Source organism: Mastigoproctus giganteus, chromosome 10 (genome assembly GCF_048544385.1).
Source record: "Mastigoproctus giganteus isolate SK-2022 chromosome 10, ASM4854438v1, whole genome shotgun sequence".
Lineage (NCBI taxonomy): Eukaryota > Metazoa > Arthropoda > Arachnida > Uropygi > Thelyphonidae > Mastigoproctus > Mastigoproctus giganteus.
Window position 1 is genome coordinate 83,144,650 of NC_143584.1, and position 15,775 is coordinate 83,160,424.

Here is a 15,775-nt window from a genome sequence, read left to right on the forward strand (position 1 = left end):
AAATTTTGATGCACGGAATGAATTTATCTTTCCACCAAGTTTAAAAAATATCCTTAGTCATCAAAGTGGATCGCTGATTAAAATAATCTACTATTTTAAAATATACATTTTTTTATATCTGCAAGATTATTAAAGTAATCTTATTCCAATAAAATTACTGGAATAAGTTACCTACATGGATGGTAGAGGCTGACAGTTTGGGGAGATTCAAAGGTCAGCTGGATAGTTATCTACGGTAGGAGGGAAATGCACAGGTTGCCTATTTCCTTTTCTTTTATTAATTACAGGAAACCCACATATAACACGGTACTTCTACAAAATGGTTTCGCTCTAACACGATTGATAAATTGTGGCAATCCTCACACAACACAGTATTTAAAACGGTCAGAGAATTTCAGTAAACTGCGCATAATAGCAAGGATATAATTTTTAAATGTTTCCATTTTTTTTGAATCCCCACTGTTGACTCGCTAGTCAAAAAAAAATTATTGAGAAACCCCTGTATTTTATTTTGTTGGGAAATTCCCGTGTTAAGTTCTGTGCTATTGAACTTATACTTGTTGAACTTGTGGAAAAATCTAGATTTTAAAGTTTTATTACTATTGGATAGCACACCAGGTCATCCAAACTTCAACGTTTGGATGACTTAAATTGAATTGAAATTGAATACCGAGATTCCAGAACCCTGGTCATTTTTTTGTATTCAAATCCCGGTATTGATACAAAAATACCGGTTTTCGGTACTAATTTAAAAAATTATAATCATGATTTATTCACATAAAGGTTATAAAATCGACAACAATTAATCATTAATACTGCTGAATTTGCAAATGAGGGATTGTTATACACAGTACAAATGCAATGGAAACCTGAAAACATCACGCAACTGTAAGACAAAATTTTACAAATATATTTCTCTTAGTAAGTATAGTGTGTGTGTGGAAGTAAAGCACTTAAGGAATAACGAAAACATCATTACAAAAATATTTCCATTAGTGGCAGTAGGGCTGGTAGTGCAATCAGGGAATATGGTGAACAGTGATATGGCAGGTGCGGAAGGGTTAAAATTAAAAGCTTCTGAACAATAGTTTAATCTCTCTATTACACCGCTACTTGAGGATGCGACACAGTGCATTTTGGGAAAGGGTGTCGGTATGGAGCAGTTCAAAGGTATTGTGAACAGGTGATCTTGAGGTAAAAGATGAAAGCGTTTCGTTGTGCGGAAAAAATAGTGTTTTTCCACAAAAGGAAGTAGAGTGAGTTTAAAGAATAACACCATAATTGGGTCAGGCTTAAATTACTTTTATATATGCATGCTTATGTGCAAACTCCTCTGGGGTTTTCACATAAGCTTGAGTATAAAAAAGTAGTACAAGGGGTGATTGTAAATTGCAATCAATTCAATAAATAAAAAAATGAGAAGGAAATAAATAAGGTGCGCTTGCACCAAAAGAGGGGTTTATGGTTGTTGTTTGGAAGACTTCTAGTGGTAGTTCTGCAGACTTCTAGTGGTAGTTCTGGGTTTAGTTCGGATCCTGTTCTGGGAGTGTCCAGCTGTATAGTGAAGGGTTCCGCTGGGCATGTTCCTGTGCTAGAAGTTAATCCGGAAGTTGAATAACAAGCCAGTCAGATAGTGCCCTGGCTTCTACTACTGCTGTGATAATTTCCTTCAGTATTAACAGAGAACTGTTCTTGAAGTCCCGAAATAAGACAGTACTGGAAGAGCTATACAGCAGAGTTCAGCTAAGGGGGGAGGGTGGGGGGGAGAGAGAGATCGTCACACTCCATGGAAGGAACCTGCAAAAAGGAATCCCACCGTGAAAGAGAAGGAAGGTAAGTTTCCTGAACTGTGTTGTTTTGGAAATGGTACTCAGATAAAGTGGGAGATTATTTTAGAGTGAAGTTGAAGAAACACAAGAAATAAGGAAATGTTTAGTATTGAGTTGGTTTATTGGTTGAAGTTGTAAAGAAAATTGATATTGCTAAATTAAGAGAGATTATATGGAATTGTTAGTATTAAGTTAGCAACTTATGGATTGCTGTTGTGAAGAGAATTGATATTGGCAATTAAGAGAAATATAAGGAAGTGATTAATATTGAATTAGTTTAGTGTTTGAAGCTGTAGAGAGAGTTGAGATTGTTAATTGAGAGAAAGTTTTTTATGGAAATGATAGCATGTATTAACAGATTAAAAGAGAAAAATGAATAGATTAGATGTAAGCGAACACCAGTTACGTATTTTAAGTAGATTTGTATGATAAATGACTTTTGTTTTATGTTTGTGTCATTGCTGACAGAAACTGACAGCTCACATATAATATATATTCATGTGTGGGGGGGTTATCTCTGAGCTCCTGGGGCTTAGTGCTTGAGAGGAGCTGCTGTACGAATATCATAACAATGGCCACTGATGGCGATACTAAGGTACAGGAAAATAAAAATTAATAAATAAATAAATAACTCCCCCCCCCCACAACTTAGATTTGGTTTCCTCACCGAGCTTAACTGTCAGTCCCTTTCTTTCATTAATACGGATATAATGCCATAAAAGTCAAAAAGGAAATATTTTTCACTCGTCTTCAACTATCTTGGTACAAAGCACCAACCAGCACATAATACAAATGGATGTTTTCTGCCGCTAATTAAATATTTATCAAAATTAGATCCAGTTTAAATAACACTATTGAGTTTCTTAAAAGCTCACTTTATTCCGACAGGTAATGTGGATGCTTATTTTTTTGTTTTTAGAATAACTGTATGTTTAATAATTTTTGCTAGAATATTTATTATTGTAATAAAAGTTTCATTTAAAATGTGAATTCGAGTAATTGTTTTTTCCTTACTTTATTGCACCTAATTGTCATCAAAATGTATTGCAAAAAATGTTTTTTTTTGGAATACTGGTATCCTGGTTTCATAAATTAAAAATACCAGTTAGCAATCTGAGCAGATTCATCAACAGTGAAACTGTTCATATCTAATGGACCAATGTGACATTTCTTTCCTTCTAGTATTAGAGAATGAAAGGAATGAATGAGCAGAGATTTCTTCATGTATGTGAACGAGAAGTTTTTGCTATTTTTTTTTTTTTGCTTTCTTTGTGAGAGATTTCTCGTAATCTGCCTTAACTGGCTATCTCCTTTATCACTTGATTGCAGCCTTTATGTTTTAAAATTAAATTCAAATTGTTATTTTCAGTACTTGAACTTGTGTAATTTGGTTGGGATTAACACCAGCACAGATGAATTGCTATTTCTTCTTACTGAATTTCATTTATAATTTAATCCTCCAGATGGCATTCAGGTGCATCCATATGTTCATTTTGCACATTGAAACTCCTGAAGGAGTGCCTAATGATCAAAATGACAGTATGCCAATTCTTCCACAATGAAAATTTAATACTAAATGGAACAGAAGTCCCTTTAAATATGCTCAGATTGCACCCAGAACATATGCAAGATGCCAAAGCCAACTATTTTTTATGCATAGAGCAAAATAATATCATCTTTCATGTGCAATGCATGTCGGTAATCAACACAGCCCATTACAATTTGTTTCATGGATTATAAATTAATGGAGGGCACGACCAGTGGGTACAAAAGTATTAAACAAATCTACTTACATGCCAGAGAATATCTTTAAGTTTTAGGTGGTCATGAAGTAATCTGCCAGAATAAATTAACTTTTGCTCCTCTTCTCTCTACAATCAAGAAAACATTGTAAAAAAAAAATATATATATATATATTTACACACACGCACGCACGCACGCACACACGCACACGCACACACACGGGTATCAAAAGGTTCATACCCTTACTTAGAAATAATAGCCCTAGAAAGGTGAAATTTCACAGGAACTTTAATCCTTTTCTATGTACTCTCCATGTATAGTAACACATTTCCCCATGTATGGATCAGTTGTTTAATGCTTTGATCATAGAAGTCTGCACTTTTTGCCTGAAACCACGATTCCACTTCATTGATGACTTCCTGAGACGAATCAAAGCAGTGGCCACGTAATGGTTTCTTCATTTCTCGAAACAAGAAATCTGATGGTGCTAGGTCAGGAGATAGGGTGGGTGCTGCAGTAGTTCGAAGCTGCACTGGGCATCAAAGCTGGTGGTGGCAATAGCCGTGTGAGCTGTTGCATTGTCTGACAGAAGATGGACACCTCTGGTTAACATTCCATGTTTTTTCACCTTGAAAATGCATTCAACATTGCTTCTGCAAAGGCATCAGCAATCTTGGAACTCATCATGCGGAGATCTTAGACATGTGCAGATGGTCGTGTAAAATGCTGTGGGCAGACCCATAACTAATTCCCACTGCATTTACAATGAAATGAATTGTCACACGTCTGTCATTCAGCACCAGCTGCTCAGCCTTTGCAACTGTCTCATTGTCTGTGGATGTTGATGGCCTTCCACCTCTTGGCCCATCAAAGACACTTGTACAAGGGCACTGGAACTGTTGTTTCCACTTTTTTACAGTGTCATAGGATGGACAATTCTGCCCTTCAGTAAAGATTCTGTTATACAGAAGTTGCAGACAATCCATAGATTTTGGTGAAAGATGTTTAATCATTTCATAATGGATGCCATCTGGTCCAACGGCACTTGCTTTGGAAAGAGCGAGGGCTCTTTTCAGTTCCCGAATAGTGAAATCCCCGTTGTAGGGATAAATGCTCTTAGATTTAAAGTTAAGTGCCTGTTTTTCGATTTTATATTTCAGGACCAGGAACTCTGGGGAATACAAAGATGTTGCAGAGATGTTAGAGAATGTTTCCCCAAGAGAATTGGCTATTGCAGTTGGATCTGCAATAGCGCATCCATTATAATCTAGGATTGAAGAAGGGTGGGACGTATATTTTCCCTTCATTTTCCGGATTTTATCCCAGACTACCTTAGAGTTGGTAGACTGGTTAATAGATGATGTAAAACGGATCCACGATTCCTTTTGACTCTGACGGCGGATATATCATGCTTTGGCTCGTGCACGTTTAAAGGCTATAAGGTTGTTCGTGGTAGGATATCGGCGGAATATCCCCCACGCTTTGTTTTGAGCCTTTTTTGCTGCTGTGCATTGTGAATTTCACCAAGGTTTGGGAAATGGTGGAAACCGGGCAGATGTTTTTGGAACAGAATTCACAGCTGCTTGGACAATATTTTCTGTGATGTACTTAACTGCATCATTGATAGGCTCTTGACTGACTGTGCTAAGATCAAAATTTGCCTGATGTTGGAAGGCAGTCCAGTCAGCCTGATCAATCTTCCACCGTGGTAACCCGAAGGGAAGACATGGGCTTCCACTGTGTAACGAGGTTATCACAGGTAAGTGATCACTTCCGTATGGATTCTCCTCCACTTCCCAAGTGAGTGAAGGGAGTAGAGACGGGGAGCAGATGGAGAGATCAATGGCAGAAAAAGTACGGGGTAGGCATGTGGAAGAAGGTGTTTGTTCCAGTATTTAGAAGGGAAAGGTCATTGAGCATATGCTCTATGACTCGTCCCCTTCCGTTGATGTTAGCACTACCCCACAGGGTGTTATGTCCATTAAAATCCCCAAAAAGTAAGAAAGGGGGAGGCAACTGCGTTACAAGATCATCAAGGTTTTCCTGGGAGATGTCAGTCCCAGGTGGCAAATAAATAGAGCAGACCGTTAATAAAAATCCCACTGTAAGGCGAATTGCAACAGCTTCTATGCTAGTTGTAATTAGCAAGGGCTGAACTGGGGTCTGGTTTCCCACAAGGATAGCCACTCCTCCATGAGCAGGACCATCCGCAATTCTATCCTTACGAAAAATTGTGGCGTTATGCATCGTGGGATCATCATTTGCCTCTAGATATGTCTCCTGCAAGCAAAAGCAAACTGGCTCGTGCTTTTGCAGGAGGGCCTTGATGTCATCAATATTTCACCGGAATCCACGACAATTCCATTGTAGGAATTTAGCCATTATTTTGGCTTGGTGGGTCCATCAGGCGGCTTCCGAGGTGCTGAGGGCTTACTTTTATCAGTCTTGGGTTTATCTTTTTTGGGGAAGAATGGACGCTGTCCCGTGTCCATTTCTTCCTCCGCAAAGAGTTCCAAGACTGAATCTTCGGGTACCTCCTTCTGCTCGACATCAATGTTTTCTTGGGTACTAGGGGGAACTTCCCCTTTCTTATTCTTTTGTTTCATAGTTACCTTTGTTACTTGTGGAGCATTAGGAGGTACTGATATAGGAGTGGCAGCTGATTGGTTTTTCTGTGCAGGTTTTTGAGAACTTAGGAGATAACGCGCGATGGGAGTGAAAGACTCCTTTGGAGGAATGGTCAAGTCTGTCTGAGTTCCGACGGAACATCTCCCTGCTACCTTCTGGGCGTAGGTAGGTCTGTTGATATTCAGGGGTTTGACCGATTTCCTTGCCTCCTGGTATGATATATTTAGCTCTGTCTTCAGCCGTTGAATTTCTTTTTCTTCTTTCCACCTCTGGCATGATTGTGAGTAGGCCGGGTGTTCGCCTTCACAGTTAATACAGGTGGGTTTTGCGGCTGAACATGCTGTTGTTTCGTGGTCCTTTGCACCGCATCGAGCGCATGCAAGGACTCCACGGCAGGCCATTTGAGAATGTCCATACTTCTGGCATTTAAAACACTGTAAAGGGTTCGGAACGTATGGACGCACTGAACAGTTGATGTATCCAGCTTTAATCTCATCAGGAGGTTTAGGAGAGTTAAAAGTCAGGATAACGCTCCTGGTTTTAACAATTTTTCCATCCCTTCGCGCAGTAATTCTCTTGACGGCAATGACTCCCTGTGGTTTTAATTCGGAGCAGATTTCCTCCTCGGTTACGTCGAGAAGGTCCCACTCCGAAATGACACCTCTCGATGAATTGAGTGTTCTGTGTGGTGTCACTGTTACGGGTATTCCTCCGACTGATGTTACTCGGAGTAGATGTTCAGATTGCCTGTCATTTTTAGTTTTAATTAAAAGGTCTCCAGAACGAAGCCTCTTAACTGATTTGGGTGAACCTGCTAACCCATCTAACCCTTTTTGAATAAAAAAGGGCGACATTTTACCAATCGGTGTTTCATTGGTAGAATGCATGATTAAGAACCTTGGGACAGGCCCTGATGGTAATTCGGTTCGCTGCCTCTTTTTAGCAATAATGCTATCAGTGTCTTTGTCATTGTTTTCAGATAGGGACTGGGTTGGGGCACCTGAAGAAATATGTTTATCAGGATTCATGAAGTTTTGAAGTGGTTCAGTGCCCGGGCTCCCCACCCACCAGGGAGCCCAAAGGGACGCCCACTACCCGGCAGCAATAAATGCGCTCGGGAGTGGGACGCCAGGGCTACCCAGACACCATACCCGCACCGCTGCCAGCCTGAATCCTGTCCCTCGGACCATGAGGGTAGGGGCATGGCATTGACACACGGTTGACCCTTGCAGGCGAGCCTACTAGCCGATTGATCCTAGCCGGGCCTTTCAGGACCTCCCGTCTTGTTGAAGCAGGGGCCAAAGTGGTGTATTGAAGCTGGGCCCCTCAACCACCAGGATCCCCCTTTCCGAATTTCCACGGGTCGCAGCGCACGGTAAACATGCCAGATTCCATTGATGTAAGCCTGGAACCTGGGCTGTGGGTGTTGGATCCCAGTGATGCTAGTCTGGGAGTCCAGAAGTGTCACTGGGAGGTCCCCTCACCACGTACAGGTGCCCACGTCGAGGGGATTCTGATGGGATTCTTCCACTTGCTCAGATTACGAATCTAAGGGGGTGGCATAAATTAAAACTAAGGAAAGACAGTTGTAGAATAGATGTGCGGAAATTTGCCTTTGGCCAGCGGGTGGTTAATTGCTGGAACAAACTTCCATCTGTCATTATGGAAGTTGATAGCTGAAATGAATTCAAGGAGGAACTGAACAAACTTTTAGAGAGAATGGTTGTGTGAATTTTTTTTTTTTTTTGGCTGATGATACATAAGCTCATACGCTTGCTTTCTTGCATCACATGCTTCTATTACTATTACTTACTATTACTCCCCATATTCAAATACAGCATCTCATATCTCTGAGTGACATCATGTCTCTACATGATGACTCAATTAGTACTTCAAATTCATCATATTTATTTATAATGCTCCTAGCATAAGTGCACATGCACATGTTCCCACCCTTAGTTACTGTAGAACAGCTCATGCATTTATTTGTTCTGTGATGCTGACCCACAGCCCAGCTTAAAATTGCTGACACATTGCCCTTTTCAGGCTGCTGAACGTTTGGAAGCAGTGCAAGAATCACTTTCACCACTGCCTGCGGCTTTAGTTAATCTGTTAGTCTATGTACCCCCCTTTCCAAGTTACATTATGCTATACCATTACGTTCGCAGTGCTAAATTAGTTATACCCTTACTAAAAGTAAAATATCTTAGCTAAAAGAAAAGAAAATATATGCAAAAATATGTGATTATAACTTCGAGATACTTATAATATTTTAATACTAATTCTTTTGAACTAGTATTAAATTTTGAATTAGTATTAAATTTTAATGTTTGTTTGTTTGTTATTTGTTTTTAGGAGCATTAGCAACTAAGGCCATATTGCTCCGGGGAGATATGCGGTGGTCAATTCCCGACCTTTCCGCATCCTCCGTATTTGGTGGTCACGGGCTCGAACCCTGGTCTGATCATTATATTTTAATACTAATTCTTGGTATTTTTCTTTCTTCTAATTCTTCTTTCATTAAAAGCTGCATAGATTTTAATGAAAGAAGTACCAAAGGAAACTTAGGTTCCTGACCTATGTTGCTATTTGTGGAACCCCAAATTAGCCAAAACAAGAAAGGGTAATTAACAAACAAACACCATTTCTTGATAGTGATAAAGTTAAAAGTGTGAATGGAAATTATCTTTTAGGATGAGTTAAAAGTTAAATGACTGCACTTATAAGGTATGATAAAGAAATAAAACAGTATACCCGATAAAAATACACCTCAATTTAACTGTATTCAGTGATCACATGGATACGAACCATGGTAAGCTTAATTAATATTGTAATTAATATTCCACGCTAAGCATTCAGCTATGTATGCCTCCCAAAAGTCACAGACACCCTTCTGACTAGAGTACTGAGTAGGTCAGGGTGAGGTAAAATTTCTCAGTTAAAATAGCTTATCTTCTGCGGCATCAGTCATGTTGAATGCTATTTTGCATCATAATGCTGCTAAACAGCGTTCCTATTTACGACATCAGATTTTTTTTAGTTAAAGCTCTGTTCAGATATTCCAACTGTTATCAGTACATATTAGTTGTGAAAGTCTGGCATGGCACCAATATCTCAAACTGGGCTATGCTCGTGGCATTCCACCAAATTCTCAACAAGACTTTTTTGGGGACTTAGACCTGATTTTGGCAAAGAAACTAGTTCTGGTCCGGAGAGAGCCATTGGTCCTCTTGCTTTCTGTTAACATATATAATCAATTTCCAATCTCCAGTAACAATCTGATACATAAAAGGTTTCTTTTTTCCTGACTGTTATCATCAAAATTTCACATTTTCAGAAAAATGTTACAGATATCTGGGGTCTGGCTTCAATTTGTGTGGTGCCCAAATTTGTCTGTTGCCTTCCTTTGATTACATAAGATGCTTTTGTACTGTGGACCAGGATGAATTTTAGTTTTCTTGGGAAAACTGTTTGATGGGTTGAAAAGGATCCGACTGTTATTGATCTGACTTGTTATTATCTGTGGAGCTGGACAACAGGTTATTATCCAGATCCACAGAACTTCTTGAATAATGGACATCATAAAGACAAAAATTACTTGACTGGAATTAGATGAAACAACATTAGCATTTGGGGATATCTCTAGTGCATTAGGATAAAAACTGCAAATCATTTTGGTAACTGTTATTGCACTGATACTCTGACAAAATTCATATGTATATATAATATAATGATGATGAATATCACTCTCTTCATTTTTTTTTTTTTTTACTTGTTTTGTATGGAGATACCAAAAAATAAAAATTATTATTGAAAAAATATGAAAGCACATACAAATACTTTTTGTGGTATCAACTAGACAAACTATTGGAGAGAATGGATAGGCAAAATGGGAACTTTTTTTTTTTTTTTTTTTTTACCTTGGCTGATGCTGTATAAGCTTGCTTTCTTGCATCACTTGTCACTGCTAATTTGTTATCAATTTATTATCTAAAAACATTACTTTCCCGTATTTCCAATACATTACTATTTTAAAGCAACTTCTTTTTAATTTTATTCCACATCTTAAAGATCTAAATTAGGCCTATCTTGTCCCACCTTGTTTTTGCATCATTTTCATAGCAAAATGGCTTCATTCTCCTACAATCATTGAATATGAAAAGTTTTCATAAATTAATCTGTTAATTTCAAATTAAGTTAATTTGAAATTGATACTTACTGGTTTACTTGGATATACTTGAAAGAGGTGGGATTTTAACTTCTGAACTGTCCACTCTAAACTGCAGTGCACTATTTGGTCTTCAATTTTTTGATTTGGTGCTTTAATCACCAACTGAACAGACATATTTAGGTCTTCCATGAAAGACAATGCCTGCTTTCTTTTCAGCTACTTTTTTTACACCTGAAAACAAAATAAGTAATTTAAAATAAATATCTTTAGCACTCTTTTATATATACTATCCTAAAATATGAATTAGAATGCTAAATAAAAAACATCTAGCTAGAAAAAAATTAATACTAAGTTTTTCCCTCAAGTTTTCACAATATCAAAAATTCTTTGGTGACACTTTTGCCAAGTTTTTGGTTTGTGTAGACTGGAATCTTTTACCACTCCTTCTGTAAGGCTGCAGCTGGTTCTCACCTTGAACTAGATTGTCTTGTTATGGCTTTCATTGTTCAAACAAAACATCCCAAATATTCAGCTGTATTCAGAGGCTTGAAATGGTGGGATTACCATACGATTCTAAAATTGCTGTTCTAGTGATTGTGCTTTTTTGACACATAGAGCAACTTCATTAAAGGCATTACATTTGTCCGAAGAACTATTAGGTTTTTCTTGTTAAAAGGCTTTTCTTGCTTTAAAGGTTACTGAATAAATAAATGAACTAATAACTTAATAAACAAATATTATCATATTACATATATTCTACCATGAAATACTACATGTTACTTCTGTTAATTTACTTCACTGACTGTGAACTATGTCTATCCAAAAAAACTGTTGGGGAGTCCCCTCCAACTCAAGAACAGCTAATTCTGCTGTTAGCAACTGACCCTGATAATAATAATACTTTTAGTGATGTTTCTTCTGACAACACCACCTGCTTCTCCTAATGTACAACCTTGCAGTCTTCTGAAGAGGTTGGATCTTCAGAAATTGATTTGTTAAATTCTCAATGTGACACCTGTACCTCGCTCGCACATTCCCCATCTGTCTGTGAGACTGCTTCCGATTCCACTGGTGATACTTCAATGCCTGATAATGGTGCTTCTGCTACACAGTCTCAACTTGATGTTTCTATAAGCACTGATTCCACTTATGACATTCCTATGCAACAATCTACAACATCCTCATGGAGTGCTGATCCCTCATATCTTCTCAAAATAGAGTTTCCAAAAAGGTCCCGCCTATACCCTTTGTTCATTTTCCACCTAATCAAGCCACAGAACTATTATGTAAGGATCTTAAGGATTATTTGTTTAAAGTGTCCAAAAATGTTCTTCAGTACTGACATGGCCTTGGACATGCTTTAAATAAACTTCTCTCAGAGAATGCAAAGCTTCTGACTAAACTGGAAGAAAATGAAGGACATGTCTCTCTTCCTACACCTTCTGATTCCTCCACCTTGACTTATTAGCATTAGCATTAGTAGAGGCATATGATGCAAGAAAGCAAGCTTATTCAGCATCAGGCAAAAAAAAAAAAAAAACACCCTCTCCCATTTCACCCCTCCGTTCGTTCGAAATACCTGTCCAGTTGAGCTTTAAATTTGTTTAGGCTATCAACTTCAACAACAAGTGATGGAAGTCGGTTCCACCAACCAACCACCCACTGGCCAAAGGCAAATTTCCGCACATCTATCCGACATCCGTCTTTCCTCAATTTGAATTTATGCCCTCTGAGGTGATTATTCTGAGAAAGATGAAGAATCCCATTTGCATTGAGCATGCTCAAACCATTCAAAGCCTTATACACCTCTATCAGATCACCTCGCCGGTGCCTAGTCTCCAGACTCTGTAATTTGCAAAACTTAAGCCTTTCTTCGTAAGAGCAACCCTTTGTTCCATTTACTAATCTTGTTGCCCTTCTCTGTACCCGTTCCAGCAGCTCTACATCCTTCTTGAAATGAGGCCTCCAGACCTGTATACAGTACTCAAGATGTGGCCTAACCATTGCCTTATACAAGGGAATAATCACCTCCTTATCCCTGCTAGAAAAATTCCTGTATATCATTGACAAGACACCATGAGCTACTCTTGCAGCTCGTCTGCACTGCTCAGAGAACTTCATATCTGCCTGCACAATTACCCCCAGGTCCTTTTCATTCTCCACCACTGTCAGTGTAGTACCGCAGAGTTGATACATTGCTCTGGGGTTACTGTTACCCATATGTAGTACTTTACATTTGTCAATGTTAAACTTCATTTGCCACCTCTCAGCCCATCTGTTCAACCTTTCCAGATCCTGTTGCAGCAGCATAGCGTCAGTAGTGTCCTTAACGACCCTGCCAACCTTTGTATCATCTGCAAACTTAGACATTAAACTTGATATCCCATCATCAATATCATTCATAAACACCGAAAACAACAATGGACCCAACACTGAACCTTGAGGAACTCCACTAATAACATTAGTCCACGTTGAGCAGTGTCCATTGATTACCACTCTGTCTTCTGCCACTCAACCATCCCCTTATCCATAGCAGCAATTTGCCTCCAATGCCACACTGCTCCAATTTGTGCAGCAGTCTTCCATGTGCTGCACAAATGCTCAAGTAATACATGGTTCGCCTAGTTCCCCAGCACCTGAACTAAAGATAGTCTCTTCCTCAGCGGCCACCATTGTAATCAAGTCCGCTTTGGCTCCTGCTCAACAGAATGTTATTATTCCAAAGGCAGGAGAAAACTCTAATCTGGGTACAAGCCAAGCTGTTAAATCAGAAGTGACCAAGGCACTGAAGGAAAATGCGAAGGACATTAAAATAAAAACTATGAGGCTTACTCGTAATAAGGGCGCTGTTATAGAAACTGACTCCGAGAAGATTGCATCTCTACCAGCTTTGTCTAACATGGGAATCTCCTGATCACTCCCCAAAAAATCTGACCTGGCCATACTTATTTTTGACGTGGAGAAGGACTTATCCAAAGAAGAGTTTCTTGAAGATCTTTACTTCAAAAATCTGCAAGACCTTGATATTACACTTGAGGATCTTACCAAGGAATTGACTTTTCAATTCACCACTAAATCTATATCCAAAAGTAATGTACATTGGGTCAGTAGCGTTTCACCTCAGGTTTACTGCCCACAAATTTAGATTTTTTGTGGCGGTGACAAAATGTTACACTTGCCTAGGCTTCGGCCATATGACTACCACATGTCGTATGGCTGAAGAAACATGTCTTGCACTTTTATGATAAAATAGCCAAGTATACAACTATGCTTGTCTGTCTTTCGCATCAATCCTGGTGTATTAACCATCATACCCTTTGTCTTTTGTACAAAGTGGTGTTTGTTCCAATTTGAACCTATGATGCTGGTGCCTGGCTTTGGTATACTAAGAAGACTGCCAACCAAGAGAAACTCTCCTTTATCCAAAGACATACAGTCAGTTCTGCTATAACGCACATTTTGGCAACGCGACTGATATATTAGGGAATAATGTGGGTATAACGTGATTTTCTCATTGGCTCATGTGTGATTTCATCTGCGAGTAACATCAGGTGAATGCAAAACCCAGCACCAAGCTGAACATAGCAACCTGTGCAGCAATACATACAAGTTTACAAAACTTAAAAAATGTCAAATGTGCGAGAGCTATAGTTCCATTTACTGTAGTTGTATTGGGCAGAGACACATTGTCATTTGCTGTATTCACAAGTTATTGTAGGCCAACTCATGTTTTCAGGAGCTCACATTTTTCAGTTGAAACAGAAATTTCGTGAGGCATGAGCAGAGGAGTACATTTTTGGAGGTCACTACTATAAAACAATAAAAACTATTTGCAGTTCCCGGTTAATTGGGCTATTCTGTTAGTGCAATCTAATTATAAACGGGTACTAAACTCGATCTTATTGTATTTGCGATAATACCAATAGCTGGATTCTGTGGGTTTTTACTTTATTATGGTGCAATGTTTCCCCTTCCATGAAATCTTCAATCACATAAAAAACATAAATAAAATTTCAGAATTTTATCTTCATTCTTATTTTTAATGCATGAAATTGTTATTGCATATCTCACTTGTGAAATTTGTGCATGCCACATTCCTCATTATTGATTGCTTATCTTTTTTACTATTTTCAATTTTATAATCCAAAAAAAAAAAAAAAAAGTCAGTGAACAGAAATATTAATTAGTATGTATATATTGCAGTGCTATATTTACTGTAATATTTATTTATTTATTACAAATTTAAGATGTTTAAACTTGCGTTAGCAATTTTACTGGGTTTCTAACTTTTTTAGTGTTTTTCTTACCCCACTAAACATTTTTTTTTTTTTTGAGTGGTTTGCCCTATCCCTATTTTTTCCATAAGCCCTGTTGTTTTTAATGCACGAAATACCATAATGCAGAAATTTTTTGGAACACATGTACCACATTATAGCAGAACTCATGTATGCTCTTAATGATGAGTCGTATCTGTATGCTCTTAATGATGAGTCGTATCTGGCGCACTGTCTCGACATCTGAGTTCCAGGTTTTAAATGGTTGCCTACCTCTGGACCTCCAAATTGCTTATCGAGGCTTTGCTATTACCTTAGACATGCCATTCCAGTTGACTTTTTAGACTTAACTTTTAATATCCATTGTGATCTTAAAACCGAAAAAACTCGTTGCTGGAATCACCTGGTTCAACTCTGGCAAGATTGGTGGTCTTCTTCTTCCAAAGATATGGTCACAAGAAAGTTTATTCCATCTGTGTCCTTTGCCTTACAAAAGTCCATTCTAAAATGGTTCAGTCCGAGTCTCCACATTCTTTTTCTTCTAACTGGCCATAGTTCCCTTTGTGCTAAACTTGCTATGTTTAACCTGTCTGATTCTCCCATCTGTAACTGTGGCAGCATTTTCTTTTCACCTGTCCATATTACTTGGATCTTCATCTGCCTCTGTCTGCTGTGTGTCAACCATTTTCTCCAAGTAATAAGTCATTTCACTCGGACTCCAAAGAAAAATTTCATTTGCAAGATTTTGCACATAAAGCCTTTGCCAGACATGGACAATTCATTAGTAGTGCCTCAATTTCAGGAACTACTATTCCGGCTCTACATCCAGTCCAGACCAGCACCACTATTGTTGCCATCTCGTGATACCACTACCATCGTCAATACCAACACCATTTTTAGCTCAAGTACCATCTTCACCACTACCTTTGACTTGGACAGTTTGTAATCATACTTGTAAGATGCCAAACAATATCACTGTGTCTTCCTGACTTCTCCCAATGGCCTCAGTCTAATCCTGAGGTGGGATCATCTGCTGGCACCAGCCTTGCACTGGTGTGGCATTTTTATTTATTTTATTTACTTATTTTTATCTTTAATTTTTCTGATTTTTATTTATTTATTTATAATTT

At 38.4% G+C, this 15,775-nt stretch overlaps 1 protein-coding gene across 1 annotated transcript in view; it reads right to left on the reverse strand.

Moving 5' to 3' along the window:
• Window positions 1-15,775, reverse strand: part of Herp (Homocysteine-induced endoplasmic reticulum protein) — a 223,851-nt gene that overhangs the window by 190,120 nt on the left and 17,956 nt on the right. Inside the window, exons 2-3 of the mRNA XM_090383557.1 lie at window positions 10,420-10,602; window positions 3,623-3,700 (exon numbers count right to left, since the gene is read on the reverse strand). Of these exons, the coding sequence (XP_090239683.1) occupies window positions 3,623-3,700; window positions 10,420-10,560 (219 nt within the window). The 5' untranslated portion in view covers window positions 10,561-10,602. The remainder of the gene's footprint in view (window positions 1-3,622; window positions 3,701-10,419; window positions 10,603-15,775) is intronic.